This window comes from Bactrocera neohumeralis, chromosome 2, assembly GCF_024586455.1.
Source record: "Bactrocera neohumeralis isolate Rockhampton chromosome 2, APGP_CSIRO_Bneo_wtdbg2-racon-allhic-juicebox.fasta_v2, whole genome shotgun sequence".
NCBI classification, from domain to species: Eukaryota; Metazoa; Arthropoda; class Insecta; order Diptera; family Tephritidae; genus Bactrocera; species Bactrocera neohumeralis.
The window spans coordinates 91,115,601-91,135,878 of NC_065919.1; the positions used below are offsets into that span (position 1 = coordinate 91,115,601).

At 32.5% G+C, this 20,278-nt stretch overlaps 6 protein-coding genes across 7 annotated transcripts; 4 read left to right on the forward strand and 2 right to left on the reverse strand.

Annotated features, from left to right (window-relative positions):
• Positions 1–5,527: 5,527 nt before the first annotated feature.
• On the forward strand, positions 5,528–8,734 carry LOC126760721 (ATP synthase lipid-binding protein, mitochondrial). Of its 2 annotated transcripts, none has more exons than XM_050476585.1 (4): positions 5,528–5,631; positions 6,313–6,425; positions 7,274–7,478; positions 8,076–8,734. In XM_050476585.1, exons 2-4 carry the CDS (start codon positions 6,378–6,380, stop codon positions 8,237–8,239), a joined length of 417 nt encoding a protein of 138 aa, XP_050332542.1. In that variant the 5' UTR covers positions 5,528–5,631; positions 6,313–6,377; the 3' UTR covers positions 8,240–8,734. The 2 variants fall into 2 exon arrangements, with proteins under 2 accessions (XP_050332542.1, XP_050332534.1); XM_050476577.1 differs by lacking the exon at positions 5,528–5,631 and adding an exon at positions 5,946–6,064.
• Positions 8,735–10,127: 1,393 nt separating this feature from the next.
• LOC126760682 (probable rRNA-processing protein EBP2 homolog) lies at positions 10,128–11,334 on the forward strand. Its single transcript, XM_050476522.1, has 3 exons — positions 10,128–10,296; positions 10,352–10,435; positions 10,497–11,334. Exons 1-3 carry the CDS (start codon positions 10,225–10,227, stop codon positions 11,262–11,264), a joined length of 924 nt encoding a protein of 307 aa, XP_050332479.1. The 5' UTR covers positions 10,128–10,224; the 3' UTR covers positions 11,265–11,334.
• On the reverse strand, positions 11,314–12,526 carry LOC126760671 (G patch domain-containing protein 4). Its single transcript, XM_050476494.1, has one exon. It carries the CDS (start codon positions 12,435–12,437, stop codon positions 11,346–11,348), a length of 1,092 nt encoding a protein of 363 aa, XP_050332451.1. The 5' UTR covers positions 12,438–12,526; the 3' UTR covers positions 11,314–11,345.
• Positions 12,527–13,071: 545 nt separating this feature from the next.
• Positions 13,072–14,227, forward strand: LOC126760735 (uncharacterized). The gene has a single exon (XM_050476598.1). It carries the CDS (start codon positions 13,255–13,257, stop codon positions 13,591–13,593), a length of 339 nt encoding a protein of 112 aa, XP_050332555.1. The 5' UTR covers positions 13,072–13,254; the 3' UTR covers positions 13,594–14,227.
• LOC126760636 (conserved oligomeric Golgi complex subunit 4) lies at positions 14,200–16,705 on the reverse strand. Its single transcript, XM_050476427.1, has one exon. The coding sequence runs from the start codon at positions 16,597–16,599 to the stop codon at positions 14,317–14,319; it is 2,283 nt and encodes a 760-aa protein (XP_050332384.1). The 5' UTR covers positions 16,600–16,705; the 3' UTR covers positions 14,200–14,316.
• A 368-nt stretch (positions 16,706–17,073) lies between these two features.
• Positions 17,074–19,839, forward strand: LOC126760650 (protein zwilch). Its single transcript, XM_050476464.1, has 9 exons — positions 17,074–17,292; positions 17,354–18,093; positions 18,153–18,331; positions 18,391–18,464; positions 18,662–18,858; positions 18,924–19,201; positions 19,276–19,402; positions 19,482–19,609; positions 19,663–19,839. The coding sequence occupies exons 1-9, from the start codon at positions 17,143–17,145 to the stop codon at positions 19,728–19,730; spliced, it is 1,941 nt and encodes a 646-aa protein (XP_050332421.1). The 5' UTR covers positions 17,074–17,142; the 3' UTR covers positions 19,731–19,839.
• Positions 19,840–20,278: the final 439 nt, after the last annotated feature.

The window sequence follows — 20,278 nt, forward strand, 5'->3', positions numbered from 1 at the left end:
TTCACATCGTACTTGTGCTTTCGGTAAGTTGCTTTTTTATTTAACGATTCTGTGGTACGTTGGCCGTTTTAGTAGTAGAATATGAGTAGGCAACCCGTACCGCCTATTTTTGCCGTTAGTTTGTGTATGGTTAGTGATAAATTCAGCATTGGTTACTATGGATTAAACTGTGGTACCGGACAGTGTTGGAAAAGTTCGCACAATTGTGCAGCCTATTCATCAACTTGTGTACAAAATTTTAACGTAATGTAAAAACAAATCAAGTCATGTGCCATTCAAACCATGATTCAATCATATAAGGTTACGTCGGTAGCCCAAAATCAACAATTTGTCAAACGTAATTTGATCCAAATGTCAAAATCAGCTTTTTTCTTTTATATTAGGGGAATTCTCTTACTCTTGCAAGATTGCAAAAATCCTATACCGAAATATACAAGGGCACAAGAGCACCCATTGCAGAATCTAGTGATATATGAACGGCTGATTCGGTCAATTTATTGTAAATGATTATTGTGCATGGCGCACCTTCTGCATTCATTCTTAACAAAAAACTGTAACAAATCTTTATAATTTAAATAGAAATTATAAAATCTATTTAAAATTTACCTTCCTCAACAATTTAACGTCAAGATATGTATTTAAGTAAACTGACAGCTAGCACAGGGTTGCAATTATATTTTTGCATGACATTGCACGCAAATAAACATGGGTTCTGGTCTGACATATTTTACAGCCATTGCAAATAATTTTCTGCGTGTGTTTGTTGTTGTGCCGGTGCAAGAGAACCTATTGTTTTGTTATTATGATCCTAAAATACATTTTTCAAAAATTTTCAATCAATTTCGAGTAATAACTGAATACGAATAAATTGTAAATTACCCAACATCATCAAAATGTAAAAAGAAAATTCTTGAGAAAGACAAAAAAAAACAACTAATTTTGATTTTATGGATACAATCAGTTCTTTGGTAAGAGGAAATATGCTCCACATTTTTTTGTTCTTAATATTTCTTTATTTATTGGATCTGCTTGGTAAAGCCTAACAATAAGTATTCAAATCTTAAAACTATTTGAAACCAAAGAAGCTCAAGAATGTGGTTGAGCTTTTTTGGTAGAACGTTGCTCTCTAGTATGCTGGTAGATCATTTCTTTTTAAACGCGTTTGATAGCAGAAATTTACCAAGGCATTAGCCAATGAGTTTAAATGTTAGCGAAGTTTAGAAATATGTCTCATTCTGCTGTCCTCGTATCTCCTTCTTTACTATAACAATGTGAAGATCCATATCAACATAACATTTTAAAATGTGAACATGACTCGAATGAATTGTTTGAAATAAAATTTCTTTATATAGAAAATTTATTAGAACTTGATTAGTATCGGAACTCTCAACTATATTTTTAAACATTTTCTGCACTAAATTAAAACATCAAATAACATCCCTGGTACCGAATAATAAAATTTTACAATATATTTCCGGTTGCAAAAATTTTTTATCATCGTGAGATCAAGAATGATAGAATACAAGATTACGACGACCGCCATTACGAAACGTCATAGTTCCGTGTTCAGAAGAACAAGAGTGAAAAACTGTCAAATGGCTTGCAAATTGTAAACAGAAAAGTAAACACTTTTGTAAATTCGCAAAATATTATTAATTCTTTCGATTTTAAAGAAAAGTTTTAGTGAAGCGATTGAATATTGTTGAGTGAAAAGATTTGAATCATTTCTAAAGAAATATATCGGCCTATTGATAATAAAATTGTCTATTAAGTTGTGATTCAAATGGAGAAGACGTTTCTTGTGTTGTATATAAATATATACATATATTATAAGTTCAGATGTATCAGATGTATGAAATTATGATAAAAGAATTGTGAAATTATTAATTTAGTATTAAATATATCATTTCTTTTGCAAAATAACACTCATTTTTTGGCAACTTTTAAATCGGCCGGAAAACTGAAAAAACTCGTTTTCGATCCTTTAATTGCATAATAATTATTACAACAAGCCACTGCACATTTCATTTAAAAAAATTAATATATTTATGCTTAGAAACTTAAATAAATACAACAGTACACTTGCACTGGTTTTCTTCATTTGAACAATTTCCACACATGCTCCTCTATTTATTGTGGATGTGCCTAAAACTAATTATATACATATTTTCTCGCAACAATATTCTAAACATTCCACTGAAATTTTTCCCGCAAAGACGAATGAATTAATATTATTTTGGGAATTTCAAAAAGTGTTTACTTTTCTGTTTACAATTTGTATGCATTTCTATGCTTGTTCTTCTCAACGCAAAACTGTTACGTCACGAAATTGTTGAACAATGTACAGTAGTGCTCCAGTATAACGAACGCCGATATAACGAATGTTCAATATAACGAACGCTGTTTTTCAATACATTGAAGACTCTATATAACGAAAGCTGGACATTGGATGAACTCGATATTACGAATGTATGGCGTTTGTATTTGGTTTTGGTTGTATTACAACAAAAAACAATGCAGGCAGTTAAATACCCGTTAGTTCTTGTTATTATTGAGCTATTTTTTAAAGAATTCTATTTATTTTTTTATGCACGCTTCATTGCGCGAAATATCAGTTGTGAGTTCAAAGTGGTAAAGTGAGGATATCGCATAAATTATTTAAAAATGCCTTCAATTCGAAAACGGCTTTGCTTGGGTGACAAATTAAAAATAATTGACGACAATAAGAAGGGGGAAACCCTGAAAGAAATCTCTTTGAAATATGATATTCCAAAATCGAATGTTTGCACAATTTTAAAAAATTTCCGGAAAGTGATAAGAAGTGTTAAAGGTACACATGCTGGCACATTGAGACGACAATCGTTAAAGAAAGGCGAATATCATAGGATGGAAAAGGCTCTATATAAGTGGTTTGTCTCCCAGCGTGAAAAGCACGTACATATTAACAGCAATATTTTAAAAGCCAAAGCTGTGCAAATCCATAATACAAAATATCCCAATGAAAATTTGGGAAGAATTTAGTATACCGTCCCAGGATTTCAAGGAAAAAAAGGATATGGTCGGATAGAGGAAATTATCCTGATCAAGGATATATATAGTTATAGCCGCAGGAAGCTTATAGTTTTCGAGTTTAAAGTTGAAAATTTGCAATATTTTAATTACATATTTTCGATATACAAAATTAATTTTGCAATTATATTTTTTACTTTTATATCCACTAACACTTCACTAATTCATTTGTACACATTTATTATATAGTGCAAAAATAGCTTTTAATATACATTTAAGGGGGGGGGGGGGGGGGTAAGGTTTGACAACTTTTTTTTTCCATTTTTTTTTTATTTTTTTTTCTGAACCATCAACATCTCAAGAATATTGTGTTAAAGTTTTAGGTCATTCGGAGAAAAACTAACGAAGTTACAGCAGGTTGAATAACGGTACCTTTAACTACCTGCGCTGAGTGTACAAAACTTTGAATCGATTTTCCCAAATATGTCATTTTTAAAGCCGGTGACCAGCCTATAGAAAAAACTACCACATCGATCGTTTTGAAGTATTGTACAAATATTCTACATATACATAGCTCTCGATTGACATCGAGTTTTTCCAAAAATTATAATTTCTAAGAATTTACAATAACAAATAGGTCGATTTTTTCGTCTAAAATCGTCATTATGGCTTGAAAATGGTACCAAAAATTGAAAAATTGAAAAACTAAAAAAAACTCGACGTCAATTGAAAGATAAACTAATAAACTAAAGAAAGCATTTTGATTTTTTGATTTCAGATGATCCAGTGATGCTGTAGGCTGGTCACCGCACAACAACTTTTTTTCGAGGTGTCTGCAGAGATCGACGATAAATCCGTTATTCCTCGCTATTTTTCGATAAAACTTTTTTTGAGTATCCTTCAGATGTTGTACCTTCATATAATAATAAGTAAAATAAACCTACAGCAATAGTTTTTTCTAAAAAATTCACGAAAAAAGGTATTTTTTCGACGAAACAAACCTTACCCCCTCTTAAGCATTCCTATATAAACAATGTAATATTTATTTTATTTTCATTTGTGGTTTTGCGCGCCAATAAAGCATACTGATGTCATCGAGTTGAATAATGCTCATAATTTTGTTATAAAATTCAACTTTTATTAATTTTATTGTATGCATTTTCCATTGTATATGTATTTATGTCAACCGATGCTTATGAATTCATGAATAAATAGTTATTTTTAAACGTATACATATGTACCAATATTAATTTAATTTTCGTTTCCGATATAACGAATATTTCAGTTTAACGAACGGTCCCAACATTATATCATTCGTTATATTGGAGTACCACTGGATTTGTTTTTGTAAGAATTGTCAAGAGCTAAACCGAAAAAAACTAACTGTAAACTAGTGTCGTAATCTTGTATTCTATCATTCTTGTGTCTGATGCAAATCAGCCATAGTCTTTTATGTATGCGTTAGAGGATATATCAGCGCAGGGTTGCACCTCAATTTCTGCAAATAAAACAGCAGTGTCGGCTCTAAGTTTTATCGATAGTAATCGAAAAGTTGTCCTGGGACCTACTTATCAGGCAACACTAAATGCCACTTCGTCATTTCCACATTGCCTTGTTCTGGAAATAATTATCATCTGTATCGAAAGCAATTTTTGTTGCTTGAAATATTTAAGTTTATTATTTTAATAATAAAAAAATTAGTTTAATGATTTCAATTCTTGCCGTCTTTCTGTAAGAATCTTACCTATCTTACGAATCTTATCAGTCTTACGAATGCTGATGGATTGGAGTTTCTGGTAGTCCTAATGTGATTAAACGTGAATTTATGTTAATAACCATGCTAATTATTATATAGCATTGAAGTTTCGGGTAGTTCTCATTTCTTGAGAATATACTCATATTTATATGTTTGCAATCAATTTATATAAAAGCATTTGACTTAATTAGGATTAATTAGAATAAAATCTATATAAACTAAATAGTGCTTTTGTTTTTCTGAAATTATTCTTTCTTCACGATGGATGCAATTAATTCGTAAAACCTCCGAAATGTCTCAAATTTTTCGAATTCACCATAGCTTATTTTATTTCACCGTTGCCAGTCGAATGCATAATTTTTCAGAAAAATTATTTTTTTCTTAGATAATAAATGATATACTCAATGATTACATTGTTGAAAATATGCATTGAGATAAAAAAAGTTTTGCATTTTCGTAACTAAAAGAATTTTATTGTAAAATATATTTATATAAATTACATATGTAAAACCTGTGCAACATATCAACAATTATTTGTTTAAACATTTATTGAATTGATGGAATAATTTTTATGTTATATCCACAGTGACAATTTGTCAATTCAGGTTTAGCAATTCTAAATCACTAAGAACAAAGTGTTGCTCTAGACAATGTAATTTTAAGATGATCTTTCGTAAACGTTAGGATATTTGGCAGTGTAAACGAGTTTTTAGTTTGACAGTTTTGCGCAATGTGGTAATTCGATTTATGTAATAGTACCACATCCAACATCACTTTGAATTTCACCACGCGAAGGGAAGAAATTAAAATCGTTCATTCGCCATTCAATTTTGAAAGTCAACCACTGTTGTAAGGGTTTGTTCGAAGTGAGTACACATAAAAATTTAGCATCTCCTCAATCTCTGGAGATAGATTTTTGATATTCTGCTTCCTCCCATTGATTGAGTAATCATTGATATGTAGTGAAATAAAAGTGTTTTCTAATTGTAAATTTGAGTAGAGAACATAAAATTATTAGTAGAACTAAGTGTTTTATATCGAATATTAGCAGTTATAATTATTAAATGTGCATAGATTTTGTGAAAAGAAATGTGATTTTTCCGGTTGCGGCTCCGCCATCTTAAAAGTGTGGATGTGTGAAAAAATGTCTATCATAGGGAAACGGGTTGGAATGAAAATGAAACGAAACAACACGATTACGAACGTCAACGAATAGCAGCGGTGAATTTGTCAGTGGAAGAAGACCATCGCGACGTTACGAAAGCAATTTTGTGGCTCTATCAAGACTTTAGATAAATTGTAAAATAATAATGCATTTTATTCTAAAATATACAAAACATTTTTAATAGGAAGCTTTTTATATTTTTGGAATTAAAATTTTATTTCAATTTGCATAAAGTTACGTACTTGACAGATGGTTCAAGTTACGTAACTGAGCAGCTGTAGTGGCCAAGTTGTGCGAAAGAAATATAAAATTGTCATCTCATTTAATCATTAAAGAGTCTCAATTTCTAACTATTAATTAATAATAATATTTTCTTTTACAGAGCACTGTGCGCTAGCTTAAATTTCTGGTTGATCCACGTAGCATCATCAAATTAATATATACAAAATGTTCGTGTCAACAGTCTCCCGTATTGCCCCCGTCGCCAGGACCGCTGTAAGTTTTAATCTTATTACGATTGGTTTTTTTTTAGCAAAAGAAATGAAGTATACGAATAAAGTATTAAATATCTAATATTCTATATTACATAAGGTGCAAATTAGAAATCGATTTTTATTTTTTAATCAGTGTGATTCGGTGTGGTGAATTTACTTTGCGGTGAAATGTTACATAATAATTGAGGTTAGGTTGTTGCGGTGTTGCAGCCTTGTATTGTAGTTAATGCCAAATAACTTAAATTGTAAAATATATATAAACATAGAATACCCTATTTAATAATTCGGAGATTATCCGTTGCCTTATGTTTATCTCGGTCTTGTGATAGCAGAATTTTATTTGTATTGTAGAACAACATGCTTTATTGTATAACTAAGAATGTCTAGTTCCTATTGAGGTTAGAACAAATGACTGCTAAGAAGAAAACGAATTGCCTACTAAACAAATTAGATATGTATGGACTCATTTTGATACAATACACATTCCCGTTAAATTTTTTTTAACTATATTGTTAACAGAGCATATAGTTTTATGCAATGGCAATCTTAATTTTTAAATAAGTTTTTTTTGTTATTTGCTGCTAACATGCTAATCTTGCATAATTATTTGTGGAACATGTATATATTATATAATAAACAGATAACTGTAAACATTTAATACAAGATATAAAAATTATTTGAAAACAGTAATATACATCAACATAGTAAAGAAACAAGCATATGTATATATGTACATATAAAGAAATGAGAGTAAATATTTATTTTTGTTAGTTTTGAAGGACGATGCTTGTAATATAATACATTTTATTAGTTCTTTTTTTATATGATTTCTTATCTCCTTCTTTACAGCTCCTTAACGGTTCAAAGCAATACTTGCGACCATTGAGCAGCGCTGTGATTAGCCAGAGCCAATCCTTGGCAGCTCAGAACACAACGCCCGTTGCTTTACTGCCACAAATTAGGTCATTCCAGACCTCTCCAGTCACTCGTGACATCGATTCTGCTGCCAAATTCATTGGTGCTGGTGCTGCAACAGTCGGTGTTGCCGGTTCTGGTTAGTATTGGAAGAAAAAACATTTTAACCTTACATAAGTAGCGAAAGAAATTTGTAGCATTCGCAATTATTATTGTAAATAACATTTGTTTTTCATCAGTCAGTTACAATCTAGCATCTGGGGCACACATACGAGTATTTTCTACCGATTTCTTCTGCAACTTTTAACTAAAGAGTTTGTAGTTGAATTGGAAGAATCTTAATTACTCTAATATAGCCTCGGGAAGGTCTGAGAGTTGGTCAAAGTTCAAATTAAAACATGCTGTGGTGCGTGTGAACTTAAACCGATGCATTTTCTAGCAGGAAACTTGTATGATTAAGAGGCAAAGGAACAAGAAAGTATGAATGTTCTTCCCGCTTACGGGTTGGTTGAGCATTCATTGAAATCCTTTGTGACCAGCAATTTTAGTGCGATGTGCTTGCTGCATTCTATGCAGAACTCAATTCAGACTAATCTGTTACTGACTGCATTTACAACAAATATTAATACCAATATTGCGTCTACAACTTTTTTTCGCTTGAATTGAAAAAAAAAAAAAAAAAAAAAATTGTTTTAACATAATTTTTTTTTTATTGCAAAACTTCCAATATGAACAGGTGCTGGTATCGGAACAGTGTTCGGTTCCCTCATCATTGGTTATGCCAGAAATCCATCGTTGAAACAACAGTTGTTCTCATATGCTATCTTAGGTTTCGCCTTGTCTGAAGCTATGGGTCTTTTCTGTCTTATGATGGCCTTCTTGCTGCTCTTCGCTTTCTAAAGTGTATGTCATTGAAAGTTTATAAACAACAGTAATAGCATTAACATCAGCTACACCATTTATTGTTTTTAAAAAACATCCAAGAATAAAAACACGTTTATTTAAGTTTAAAACGAAAATAAAAATACTATGATAAAAAATTAGAAATGTGCAGAATACGTTAAATCCAAGCGAAAAACCACCCTAACCGAAGAGAAGAAATAGCAGCAAGTATATTGCGAACGAAATGAAAAAAGTTAAGCGCCGAATCGAAAACAGTCGGTCAACAGATCGAAACACCAGCTAGGGAATTCGTTATTGACCCCAAATCATTTTAGCGATATGGAACATTTCAATTAAAATCACATACAAATATCTAAGTCTACAGCCATTAGAAGTATAAATTGAGTGAATCCTGAAGCAAGAAGTTGCTATTAGTGGTTTACCATACTATAGATTTAGTTTCAATGCCATGATATAGGGTCGTGTTTGCCCTGTTAGCGCTCTCGTTAAAAACTAGGAATGCAGGACACAATCGATGCAATCATGGAATAAACAACAATTTCGATGTGGAAGTTGGGTTTCTATATGTGATTTTTATTGACGCTAAAATATATTTCCTACTCAACTGAATTTGAGAAGTTATTTGTGCATTCTGTTCTGAATACGTTGTTGCAACGCATTTCTTAAATAATTATATCTACAAATAAAAGAATTGAGTCCTTATTATGATAATGCCGATAAAAAACTTATTTGCATACTAATTGTAACATAAAGTAGATGCTGAATAAAAAAAGATGGAATTAATGACTGGAGAAAATTTTCGTTTCATTTAATAAATATGTCAGTTGAAAAATCATAATTTTACGATTGTAATCCTTAGATGTAAGACTCAGCAGTTTTACGTCAGCAATGAATACGTCAATTGATTGCTTTGTGAGTCGGATGCCTACAGGAGAATGCAACAAAACCGATAACTAGTTGTGTTTAAATGGGTATGGTCGAGTATTGGATAAAACAAAGACCGGTGTATTTGAGTATCCATTATTCAAAAAGGTGAAACACGTGATGTTGGAGTACACATTTTATTTTCATCGTTCTTAAGATATGAAACATTAAATTGGAAAGGACACAGATTTGTATCCGAAGAAGGGTACATTGTTTGAACATTACTGAAAACAAAGTGTGTAATGTCTGAATATACAAAAAATCCATTATCTTGTTAACACAATAGTTCACACTAAAGTTATAGGTTGTAATGTCTAATACCCTCTTGGGTGGTTAGGTTCTGATTTGTTTTGATTGAAGTCAACAAACGGAAGTCCAAGGAAAGGTGGTGTTTCAAAGTGGTCGCCCCATAGGGATGGATTAGATGGATGGGATTCAGAGGAGGTTAAAGTCTTGCGGGGACTCATTGCATGCAGGAAATATATTCGGTATTTTTGTCACATGAATAGAGGTATTCGGTCAACGTAATTTACGTTCTCTAAAATTAAAGAAAGTAAAGTAAAAAATAACAAAACTACTGAGACTTTTCTGTGAGCGATTATTTATGGAGGAGGAGGTTAACAGTTCAACTCTATACGTGCAATGCACATAATTCAATTGTCAGTTCTGTAGTTCGCCAATACAATTTGATAAAATGCCCTAGATATGTACATATGTATATGAGAAGAACTTTTATCCGACTTAATTAGACCTAAAAACTATCCATCCCTAAAACAATTATTCATAAGGTATTCTACCATTTGTGGACATTTTATATATTTATAAAAAACAGTTTTGACCATTTATATCGGTAGCCGAATCAACCGAATACATTATTTACTTAAAAAACATGAAATTTGAAACTGGGTGGCATCTCATTTGATAAAATGTATAAATATGAACTCATTATTTGAAGTTGTTAACATCGTAGAGGGTTGTCAATTCGGAATATTAGTGCACGTGTAGGGTTTGTTGTTAATATTTTCATCTTAAAAGTAACTTTAACTTAAAAAATAAAAATGAAGCGGAAAACACAACTAGAAGCTGAAACGGATTCCGAATATTATTCGGATGATAATTCAGACGAAGAGGTGAGTGACAGATGTTTTTTAATATTCTTTATGTGAAATACAATATTTTCAATAGCTTCAAGAAGCATTTGCTCGTGGCGACCTCAAGCCGGGTTTGAACATAGAATTCAGCTCAGGAAGGGAGAAAGTCAACAATATCGTAAGTCATAGACAACTGGCATTTGTTATACAAATAATTTTTACCACAGTAATTTTTACAGCCGAAATTGCTAGCCAAAACAGATGAAATTAAACTAGATTTGTCGTGGATAGAAAGAATGGATATGGTAAACGATTTAGCTCCATTGGCACCTGAATTAGTCGTACAGTTAGAGAAACATGAGCAGAAGCGCGCCAATATGTTTAAAGGCAATGCCAAAATTCCATATGTGCGTCCGGACGAAGATCCTGTACTAAATGACTTTAAACGTGAAATGTTATTTCATCGCCAAGCACAGACCGCCGTTTTAGAGGGAATTAAACGTTTACATTCTGCGGGAGTTGTTACTCGTCGTCCCGATGACTATTTTGCTGAAATGGCGAAATCTGACGAACATATGCAGAAGGTACGTTCTAATCTTATGGCCAAGCAAGAGGGTCAAGCTAAGTCGGAACGTATTAAGCAAATACGTGAACAACGTAAAATGGGTAAATTACTTGCAAAACAAACGAAAGTACAGCGAGAAATGGAAAAGAAAGATATGTTGGATAAGTTGAAGAAATTCAGGAAAGGCAAATTGAAGAATCTTGACTTCTTAGAGGACGCCAAAACTTTGGAAACACAAAAGAAGAAATCAGCAGATAAGCGGAAACAACGTAATAAGAAGTTTGGGTTTGGTGGTAAAAAGAAAGGTCAGAAACGAAACACAAAATCCTCCGCTGGCGGATTCGAAAAAGTGAAAAACTTTAGGAAAGGCGCAAAAGCTTCGAGCAGTGGAAACAAACGGCTAGGAAAATCTCGCCGATTGAAATCCAAATCACAGAAATAATATATTTTTAATATTTATAATCTAGGCCTATTATATTAAACAATAGATATAAAAGTTAAAATATTATGTATATATACTTTTTTATTTATCACTATTTAAAGGCATTTCTGTTTTTTTCCTCGTTTTGTTACTTTCTGATTTATTCGATATATTTACTTCGCTATTATCATGATGTTCATCAACCATATGGTCTTCCGATTTTAGCTTTCTTTTGTTCTTTGATGATTTTTTGCTTTTTTCTGGTGTTATACATGGGTCTTCGGAGTTTTCTTTTCGCCTTTTATTTTGGCTTGAATTGACAGAACCAGAAACTGTGGTTTCATTTACATTTAGCACCTCTTCTGGAACAACATCGGTAGTCACTAACTTAGTTTTCTTTGTTTTACTGACGTTTACATCTGCGTTTATGTTGCTATTTTCAGGACTATCTTCCCGTTTATTTTTCTTTAATTCAGTTAAAGAATTAATTTCTTTACTTAAATTTAAATCGGTTAATTCATGTCCCGCGCATCTCTTGTTTTTCTTTTTCTTTTGCTTTTCATGTGCCACAATTAAATCAGATTTCCTTTTCAAATCCTTTTTTGCCGATTCCTTGATCTTTTCTTCCATTTTAGCTAGAAGCTCCTGCTCTTGCTGTTCTATACGAGATAGCTTTCCACTTAATTTCAACCCATGCCGTGCTCCTTTATGAGCAGTACGTCCCCCACATGCACGAAATAACTCTTCGTCTGTTAAAGGTTTGTATTTCTTAACGGATATGTCTGCAACAGCTATTTTGTTGGGATTTTCAATTTCATCGCCCGATTTTGTAAGAGTGGCTGATTGTAGAAAGTTATCATATCGGTTGTCACTTGGGCAACTTTGATCCTTGGCTTTTTTCAATTTTTTCACCGAGTACTCCTTTGTAGATATTTCTACACTTTCGTCTTTGTTTTTCAGGTCCACACTTACACCATTTTTTGTCGTTCTCACATCAACATTTTCTGCGGCCTCGTTGAAAACGCGTTCCCACCAATGGTTATTGAAATCACTGGCTGCTTGATCAGAACCAAGTCCAGCATTGTCAAATTTCATACTAGCTTTCAAGGGTTTGACAATGCCATTGTTATGTTTTCCTAAACCATCTCCTTCTTTCCATCCGTATTTATTTAATATTTTACGAGCAAAATCCATTTGAGTCTTTATTATTTATTTGAGCCAAGAACGTGAACTACTTTACTGTGCTATTTTATGAGACAGGTAATGAGGAGTGATGCCAGACAATTTTCAAAACTTCAAAACTGCACACTGCTATCGATTTGGTTTAAAATTTAACAGAGCACTGTGAAAAAATGTGGCCATTCCGCAAGAAATGCTATGTTTATATTTAAAAATTATAAATACTATAATCCAAGGAGTGCAAAATGTTTTATATTGGTTTTTGTTATTTGACATCTAGAAAATCAATTTAAATATTCAGCACAGTTTATTCAAAGCATATTGGATAGTTAAAATCATACAACGAATAACTTAATTTTTCATATGTTAATGCGAGTATATACATATGTATATACTGTTATTTTTAAATATCCTTATTCCGGTTTGTTTTCATATGTTTCTCACTTGAGTGTGCAATGGGATCTTTTGCTAGTATGATCAGGATAGTTAACTCATGAGTGGTAATATTTTTTCCAATAATTAATTTAGGAAGATTTCACTTCAAACTCTACTGTTGTTAATACAAAATATACATATACATATATACGTACATATAAAGATCAGAAATTGATTGAAAATATACATACATATAATTCCCGAGTAAAAATATTAATTGTCGAACATAAACAGTACTTTTCATCTAAAATATAAGTACACGTATTATTATACCGTGAGCCTGGCTTGTACGTAGCAGCTATTTTAGTCATTGATTATCAGCGAACCGATAAGCGTTTTTTTGTAGTCACGATTCATATATTTAATATTTATTAGTGGATATTCGTTGGCCTATACTATGGATATGAAGTTATTGGTATATCTATTATTTCTATATGGTAATGTAATTTTCATAATGTGCATGATGATACCGAGAACCGATGTTGGAACTATTCAAATGATGTCTTCACAAAGAGCTCGTCGTCAAATTGATATAAATTTGTCAGCTGAACATGATGAGAATAACGACGAAACAGAAATTGCTCTAGAAGCTATAGCCAATTTGTGGCGTAGTGCTGATAGCAAAACACAGATCGATGGGTCAGCCAAAGTGATACACAACAGCAATTCCATGAATTCCGGAAATACACGTTTTTCAGGACGTTTACATGTTCATCACGACTATAGGAAAAAGTGATCGTTCGTCGTAAAAATTATCGTTTCCAAATTATTTAAAATATTATAGTATATACACATATTTATGTATTTATGTCAAATTGCCGTCACCGTTATCAATAAAGAGATAAGATGTTCTACATAACGTAAACACATCTCTTATGTATACATAAATAATGTCCGATGGTCTTTCAATCTAAGGGTGTGTTTTGAATTAGTTGGATATCTTTTAAAAACAATGAAAGGACTAACGTCACCATATATTCTTATATTAATGCTGATGTATTCTGCAGCAATGCGTCAAAAGTTGTATGACGAAAAACCACATCTAGAGCATCTTCAAAGATATCATCGTCAGTTGGATCTAACAATAAGTGCTGATCACGACAGCCGTCGGCAAAATACGGACTTATCGCTAGAGGCATTAGCCAACCTTTGGCGCAGTGTAGACCGTAAAACGTCTGTTGATGGAGGAATTAAGTTGGTCCACAGCAAAAACAATTTTGAAACGGATAGCACAAAATATTCCGCTCGTCTTGATGTGAAATTTGAACTTGGAAAAAAGTAAAAATTGCATCTACATACATATATGTATGTATATATATTGTAAAATACGTTCGTAATAATATAATTTTGATTTCTTTTTATTAATATTATATATGTGGGTATTTTGTTAAAGCATTTTAAATATTATAATATAAAGTATATGTATATATGTATTTAATCATATGGATATTTAAAGGATTTATAATTTAATGCGCTTAATGTCATCTATTCGAAAATCGACACGTAATGCTAATAATGTTCGCACTTCTTGAGGCGTTAACCGCCAAGAAGGAGACTCATTTTCACTATCTGGTCCCCAATAGTCTGAAAGCTCTTCAACTTTTTCCAGATTTAAAATAGTCGCTATCTGTGTTAGACGTGTCATTTTATCGCGCACGGACCATGATGTGACGCCAGTTAAATATGAGCTGAGGGCACGAATTTGCTGGTCGAGTATAAGACCTCCCAGCCGATTAAATGACGATTTCTTGATAGCTCTCTCCAGTCTAGATGTTGTATCTGATGTCAAAATGCTAACAAAAGCGTCAAAATTTCGTGGTGTTAGTACATTTTTAAATTGACTTAAAAACGCATCGAGTTGCACAATAAGAGTTTGGATAAAAGTTTCTCCAGCTTCGTAGTCAGCTAGTTCTTCTTCAGATAATATATGGCTATAATTGAAGAATTGATCAATCCAAGGATTTAAGCGAGGTTTAATTGCACTGGACCTCAGTTGTGTCATGCCGAAATTCACACAGGCTTTCAAAGTATCTCTTACATTTCTTAATTCAGCTATGCAGCTATCTACGATTCGCTGCTCTGTAACTGATAAAGAGGGGAATGTATTTTTAATGTCTTGTTCCACTGTTTCCCACAATGTTTCAAGGAATTCCGTTGACATATCGGCATTATTTAAGCGATTTATAAAATTGCTGCGTGCTTTTTCACTGTCGCTTGATTGCAATTTGCCATGTTGCACAGCACTTTGTATTGCACTATAAGCCAAATCTGTGTATCCAGAAGGATACCCATTTTTTAATGGAATTTTCAATGCACTTATGAAATTGCATAAACAGGAAGCGGTGTTATTAATTACTGCACATAATCCATTTACTGATTGTGTTGTTAATGATCGACGAATACATTTTCTTAATATGTAGAAAACATCATCTACCATAGAGGAACATTGTTGACCCACCTCGAATGTATCTAAAATTATAGCTTTATACACACTTTCTTCCATGAAATGCCTTTCGAAGAGCAGATAAGTGCTTAATATCTCCTGCATTTTCCGCCTAAGATCTGAATTATTTAGTGTGGTTGATAAACGTTGAATTTGCTGTTCTTTTTCATTTGCGTCTTTGTCACTTGCCTCAATGTCCGATTTAACTTTACGCTTTAAAAATCTGAAGTACAATTCAACACGAGAATGCATTATTGTTAATTCCAGTATTAAAGCATCTAAATCTTTTGGTTGTGGTTTATCAGTGTTTAATGATTGTTTTTGAAATTGAATAAGCGAAGGCATGTTGCCACCCATTGACCGATTGTATTCGTTGATTTGTTGAATTAGATCCGGAATGCGTCGATTTTTATTAAATTCTAAAATTACATTCTTCACCTCTAAATCACATTCATTTTGTAGTAATGTGGCCAAGATAATAAGATAACCAGATCCATAATACGTCTCTATAATAGGTTTATTCACCTCAATTACTCTGGCGAAATTTTCAAGCAATGTTGTTAATGTATCAGCAAACGCCACTGATAAGCGGTTCTCTGCCTTTGCAATATCCAAAGATGATCGCAGTTCCTTTTCACATTTTTGCGCTAATTTCATACAAATGTACTTTCCAAATTTCTCAATACCATCCTGATGCATACCTAATAATGGGAATAATTTTAAGAAACGTTCAACCGATGCTAAGTCATCTTTATTAACTGCTTCGACAAAACGGATATCAACAAGCTTTCGCATTTTTTCTGTAGCCTTCTCCAATGTATGGACCGCATCGCTTACCGATGTAACCGAACCGTTTGATCCGACGTCACCAGCTGTACGCCGTAAAACATTCTGATCAATTGATAAAAAGCGTCCAATAAGTGCAGATCCTTTTTCATAATCTTCTTCCTCAATGGCATTCAAAACACCTTGACTACAAAGTTGCAGATCTATCAAATCGTGAACACGCTTCTGGCATTCAGATGCTCTACTCCGTGCCATATCTACAGAACGTACTTTAGCACTAACAGATTCGGCTAAATCGGAGGTATGAGAAATTTGTGAGCTTAATTTTTTAGAGTCTGTGCTTACTGTGTTAAGAGCACCCAGGAAATAACAAATTGCATTCATTTTGGAGTCTAAAATTGACTGCTTGGAAAGTAGGTTTTCTAAATTGGAATTAATGGCTTTCTCTCCGTCTTGTATTTTCACTAAATCTGATTGCATATTGCTTGATTCACTGATATCCATAGAAATCATTTTCTTATTTGATTTATATTTATATATATATATATGTTTCTAATAACAATATTAGTTTTTAAACGAATGCAGAAAATTTTATTTATGTCGTGTCAATAACGTAAACAATTCTGATTAATTCTGAATACTCGAAATCGGTTATCGATTTATCAAAACAACTTAGCATTGTTGCATTTTAATTAACCCATTACAGTGAACAAAGAACAATTGCAGGAAATATTGATAAATAATATTATTTTTAAATTAATAATCATATATTAATATTTACATTACTAATTACATTTTTCTTCCTCTAAAAAGATAATATTTCGTCGGTGCCTGGCACAAGTTCTCCTAAATAAGTAAACAATATGTCTTAGGATTCTAAAATTTGTGGCACCTTTATTATTTCTTTACAATCTAGTCAACCCTGTACCGTCTTTGTCTTTTGTAAATAAAGTCAACCCTGTTACAGACTTGTTCGTTTGGAACTTTTGAAAACTTTTTATTGCATTTTAAAATTTATTTGAATTTATTTGTTTCACGTCATACAATTTTGGTAATATGTCGACTCACTTGGCTAATGTTTACGCATTTCTATTACGTGGATATGGTGAATCATATACACTAATATATTCCGAACCTCCAACATATTTATGTAAAATTGTTGGACAGGATAGATGTGGCGGCAAAGTTGTTTTCATTTATCAAGAGGTTGTCATCTAATTTGAAATTCACGTTAGTTGGATCCTATGATATTTTATTTATTTTTTAGGATCGTAGTATAAGCGACAAAATCTACACGTCACCAAGAAAATTACTTATTAATAAAGAAGACGCTGTTAAAATAGATATGGACCTAACTGGCAGCCCATTGAAAGATGATTGTGTGGTGGATGCCATAGAAGATATTTCATTAAATATAAAGATAGATCAAGGAAATTCTTGGAAAGTTGAAGAGGAATGCCAAAAAGGGATTCCAATTGGAAAAGCTCGTTCTTTAATGTGTAAAGAAAATTTTCAGTTTGTAGATCCTGATGCAACAGGTTCAATATGGATTCTTTGTAATGGAGCTGATACGGATAAAACTCTACTTTTGCAATATGAATTTGTTTCCGGTTATTTTAGCCGAGGCATAATCTGTTTTTCTGGAGTGATACAAATGAATGAAGTTAAAATAGAATCTATAATGCAGCAACATATGTCGCTTAATATTGGAATTTCTACTGGTCAAGTGGAAACCTACATTGAGAACATTTATCAAATAAAGTCCAACATATCTGTGAGGTGTTGTTGGTCCTCCACTGCAGCTTTACCTTCTCTAAATGATTTAACGTCATGTGAAGTCACTTTGCGACAAGCTTTTCGACTAGATGCTTGTAATGAGTTAACAGAAGATTTCATGAATCAATTGCGGATATTGACTGTAATTAAAAATGATATAATAGCGTACAAGAGTTTGGATAAATGTGATGCTGAAGGAGGAAATGAAGTTCTTGTTTACCGCTGTGGCTGGTGAGTGAGCTATATCCTTGTATTAGAAATGTTTGTAATTGATTTTAAAATTTTCGAAGCGGGATAGATTTAAGGGAACTGCGAGAAAGTATTAGCAGAGCATTTACTGAAATTGCTGGTTTAGGAGATATGCACAATGCAGAGAGTGGTATCAAGTGCGATATAGAATCTGTTGTGCAACGCATAAAGTTCCGGCAACTTACAGACCTTACAGATAAATTGTGGGAAATTTTGAGACGTAAGCTAAAACAATTAGTGCATTAATAGTATACATATATATATTTAGTTATTTTTTAGGTTGCTCTTCATATAAAGATCTGAAAATGGCATTTACGATTCTATTTAAGTGTGCAGCTCACTGCAATATTGTGGTAAGTGCCATAATAACATATTATTCAATAATACACATTTGACTAGCATCTGTCAAGCTATTAGTTTATTAACAAGGTAAAAATGCTAATCCCTTGAAAGTTTGAAAAAAAATGGAAAAAATGCAACTTATCGTAAATAAGTATTTTTAGAACTTTGTTTTCTACCACATTTCGATTTTTTCTTTCGTCTTGCTTAGAATACACCAACAAATAAGAATCGACTGGCAGAAATCATTACCGAGGTTGCGAATAAACGCTTGGCCATACCATGTCTCACGGGCACCGAACCGTTGGAATTGCTATTAGAAATCGGATTGGAAAAACTGTACAAAGACTATGAACTCATATTTGATGAAAGTAAAATATGTAGTTCAAACGATTTGAAAAGCAAAAGGTGAAGCTATCTACGTTGGCAGCTTTATGTATAATATATGTTATTAAAAAATATATATTTTACAGTCTTTTTGATTCGCAACATAACAATGAGAAAATTTCAATGCCAGATGTGCGCAAGTCACTGCGCAATGCTGTGCGTCCAGACCCGGTGGCGATGCGCAAAACATTATTGCATAATAAAACAAAGAGAGATAATAAATTCGAACATGAAGAAACAATAGGATTTAAGAATAGCAGTTTTGATGAAATAGAGGTGTCTGAGCGTCTGGCCAAGCTATTACAAGTGCATTGTGCTTTGGAACATTTGCTTATGATAGATATCAATCTGAATTTGACCAACGGTAAGCGATATCAGCAGAGGGCTATCAATATATCTTGTCGTTTTGTTATTTTCTTTGTATCATTTTTTCTTTAGTATATAGCGAGGTATGTGAGCAACTTTTAAGCAAACCCCCACGTTTTCTAGATAGCATTGACGAAAATTTAGTGGATGAAATAGAAATATCGCTATCTGCACATGATGTGCGTGAACATTTGGAAGGGTGAGTCAGTTAACATTGTGTGCTCCTATATGTGAATATTAATAATATATTGATATTAAAATTTCCAAAATGCTTACAGCAAAGATCCGCATGTGCGCCTTATCTCTATGCGCTCGGAAAACAAATTTCGAGAAGTAAAATCTACTTTCTACTACAGTATAAATAACATTTGCCCTCCCGGTATTTCAGAATATTTTCAATCCGATGGTTAGTTTCTGTTTACTTGGGGTATTAATTGATTTTAAAGATTCTTTTTACAGATAAGGAGGCATCTAAAGAGAACACGTATTATAGCTGGCTATACCGTCAAATTAAAACATTGCATTAAGTAAAGTAATTTATTATTTTAATTATTTTATGATATTGAAGTAAACATAGTTGAGTGCTTGAATTCAATATTATATTTACTAAAAATAAATGGAATCATAAAATAATAATTGATTATGTTATTAATTGCACTATACTATGGATAATAAATATTAAGAAATTACCAAAGAAATAACCTCACATTTAAAGTGTTCCTTCACCTATAACGTTAGGTTTTTAAAAAGCTTTGATACTTCAAATTTCGATGGAATAATCATGATCCTTCCAGTGGGTTGTCTTTATTGGACTCTTTGTTGTGGTCACCATATTCTAAACAGATTTGGAATGCAATAATAAATAATTAAGAGTATTAAACGAAAGTGTATTTTAAGTGCTGTACGCATCCAGATGCTTCCAAATCTGACGCGGACAAAGCAAAGCAAGCAAATATAAATTGCGCCGAATGTGGAATTCACACCAACAGTTGTTTAAAAACGTACGTAATAGCTGAGAATATCCGAACAATATGCCACAATATGGTTCAATCCAATTAGTGTGCAGGTTAAGCTG